The sequence below is a fragment of the Pteropus vampyrus genome, unplaced genomic scaffold, assembly GCF_000151845.1.
Source record: "Pteropus vampyrus isolate Shadow unplaced genomic scaffold, Pvam_2.0 Scaffold736, whole genome shotgun sequence".
In the NCBI taxonomy this organism is placed as follows: domain Eukaryota; kingdom Metazoa; phylum Chordata; class Mammalia; order Chiroptera; family Pteropodidae; genus Pteropus; species Pteropus vampyrus.
In genome coordinates this window covers 364134-365801 of record NW_011889517.1, presented here as the reverse complement: position 1 = coordinate 365801, position 1668 = coordinate 364134, and the positions used below count along the sequence as shown (strand labels likewise).

Sequence of the window (1668 nt, the reverse complement as noted above, 5' to 3'; positions counted from 1 at the left end):
CTTCCCTCAGCTACAGTCCTGATGTCCTGGGCTGTCTACCCGCCCTGCAGAGCTGGTGGACCTTAGCGCCTAAGGATCACACCTACCACTAGGCCACTATTTGTTTTGCAGCCGTATTCGCGTCATTCTGGGGGCCCACAACATCAGGAGGGAGGAAAGGACCCAGCAGCGCCTGTCTGTGCTCAGAGCCATCCGCCATCCTCAATATGATCCGCAAAACAATCTGAATGACATCATGTTACTGCAGGTATCACCTGCCTGACCCTCTGGTTCTCCAACTGAGCTGGCTCCCTCCCAGCTTGGGGACTTCACTTTGTCCCTGGGACCATGGAGGAGGAAGCCGGGGCGGAGTCCCAAGGGGTTGTGGGGGTGTGGTGTGAGTGCTGCAGAGACAGTCCCTGAGTGCCAGTTCTCTTTATGCCAGCTGAAAAATAGAGCCCGGCGGAATCGATTCGTGAGGCCAGTGGCCCTGCCTCAGACACAGGCCAGGCTGAATCCTGGGACCTCGTGCACTGTGGCTGGATGGGGCCTGGTTAGCCTGAAGGGAAGAACAGACACACTCCGAGACGTGCGCCTGAGAGTGCAGAGGGATCAGGAGTGCAGCAGACGCTTCAGGGCCTACACTGGCCAAACGGAGATTTGTGTGGGGGACCGGAGAGAGCGGAAATCTGCTTTCATGGTAAGACCACAGGCATCTGCCAGCACTACCCCAGACATAGGAGCCAGGGCAAAACTGGGCAGTGGGATAGCCTGCATCTTACGGCCTCAGTCTGGAGGCCTGACCAGACTATGGTGGGGGCTTTTTCCCATCAATCCAGTCTCTGGTGGAATGAGAGGAGCAGCAGACACACAATGCATACATATGCAGTGTTTTCCCTTGAAAGATGAAGGTACCTTGACTTGGGCTGAGCTAGAGACAGTAACCATAGCCAAGTGAGAAACCGAATAATGGAAAGATCCAGAAGCTGACTTCCGCACCACAACCACCCTCTCATCTCATACACACGCGGCAATTGAGGAATCGCACCCACCCTGCAGTCTCTGAAGGCTGAACCTTTAGGCAGCAGGAATGGGAGGCATGGAGCAGGGAGGCCTGGCTTAGTGTCTTTCCTTCCTCTCATCACCCACAGGGGGACTCCGGAGGCCCCCTGGTGTGTAACAATGTAGCCCAAGGCATTGTCTCCTACGGAGATCGTATGGGGACTCCTCCAGCAGTCTTCACCAGAGTCGCAGGCTTCCGATCCTGGATAAATAGAACAATGAGACGTTTCAAAATGTGAGGAATCAAACTGAGACCTCCTGTGAATGACTCTTGTTCTCTGGAATTGAAAAGGGATTATTGGAAGCGGAAGCCTTAATAAAAGTCCTTGTCTACAGGGGAAATACCAGTTTCTCATTTGTTCATGAAACATCGTTCAGCACCCAACAAGTGTATCCAGGACTGAGTCTGAGCTCCTCTAGGAAAATGAGGTCTTTTCCCCAGGACAACTGAAACCTCCCCACACGCCATCCTGTGGGACAGGATGAGCTATTTCTCTCCTCCAACCCATCCATTCCCCTCCCCCACACACAACGCCCACAGCCTCAGGGACTGATGGGAGGACAGATGTCTCCCCAGGGCAAGCTTCTTTACTCCCTGCCCTACCAGAGGCTCCCCTACCAGATATT

At 54.2% G+C, this 1668-nt stretch overlaps 1 protein-coding gene across 1 annotated transcript; it reads left to right on the top strand.

The window, feature by feature from the left end:
- Nucleotides 1-111: 111 nt before the first annotated feature.
- LOC105309413 (cathepsin G-like) lies at nt 112-1338 on the top strand (the record flags this gene model as incomplete). The annotated part of the gene is made up of 3 exons (XM_011385557.2): nt 112-247; nt 425-679; nt 1131-1338. Coding segments are annotated over 3 exons (541 nt in total), but the record flags the coding sequence as incomplete, so codon positions are not given.
- Nucleotides 1339-1668: the final 330 nt, after the last annotated feature.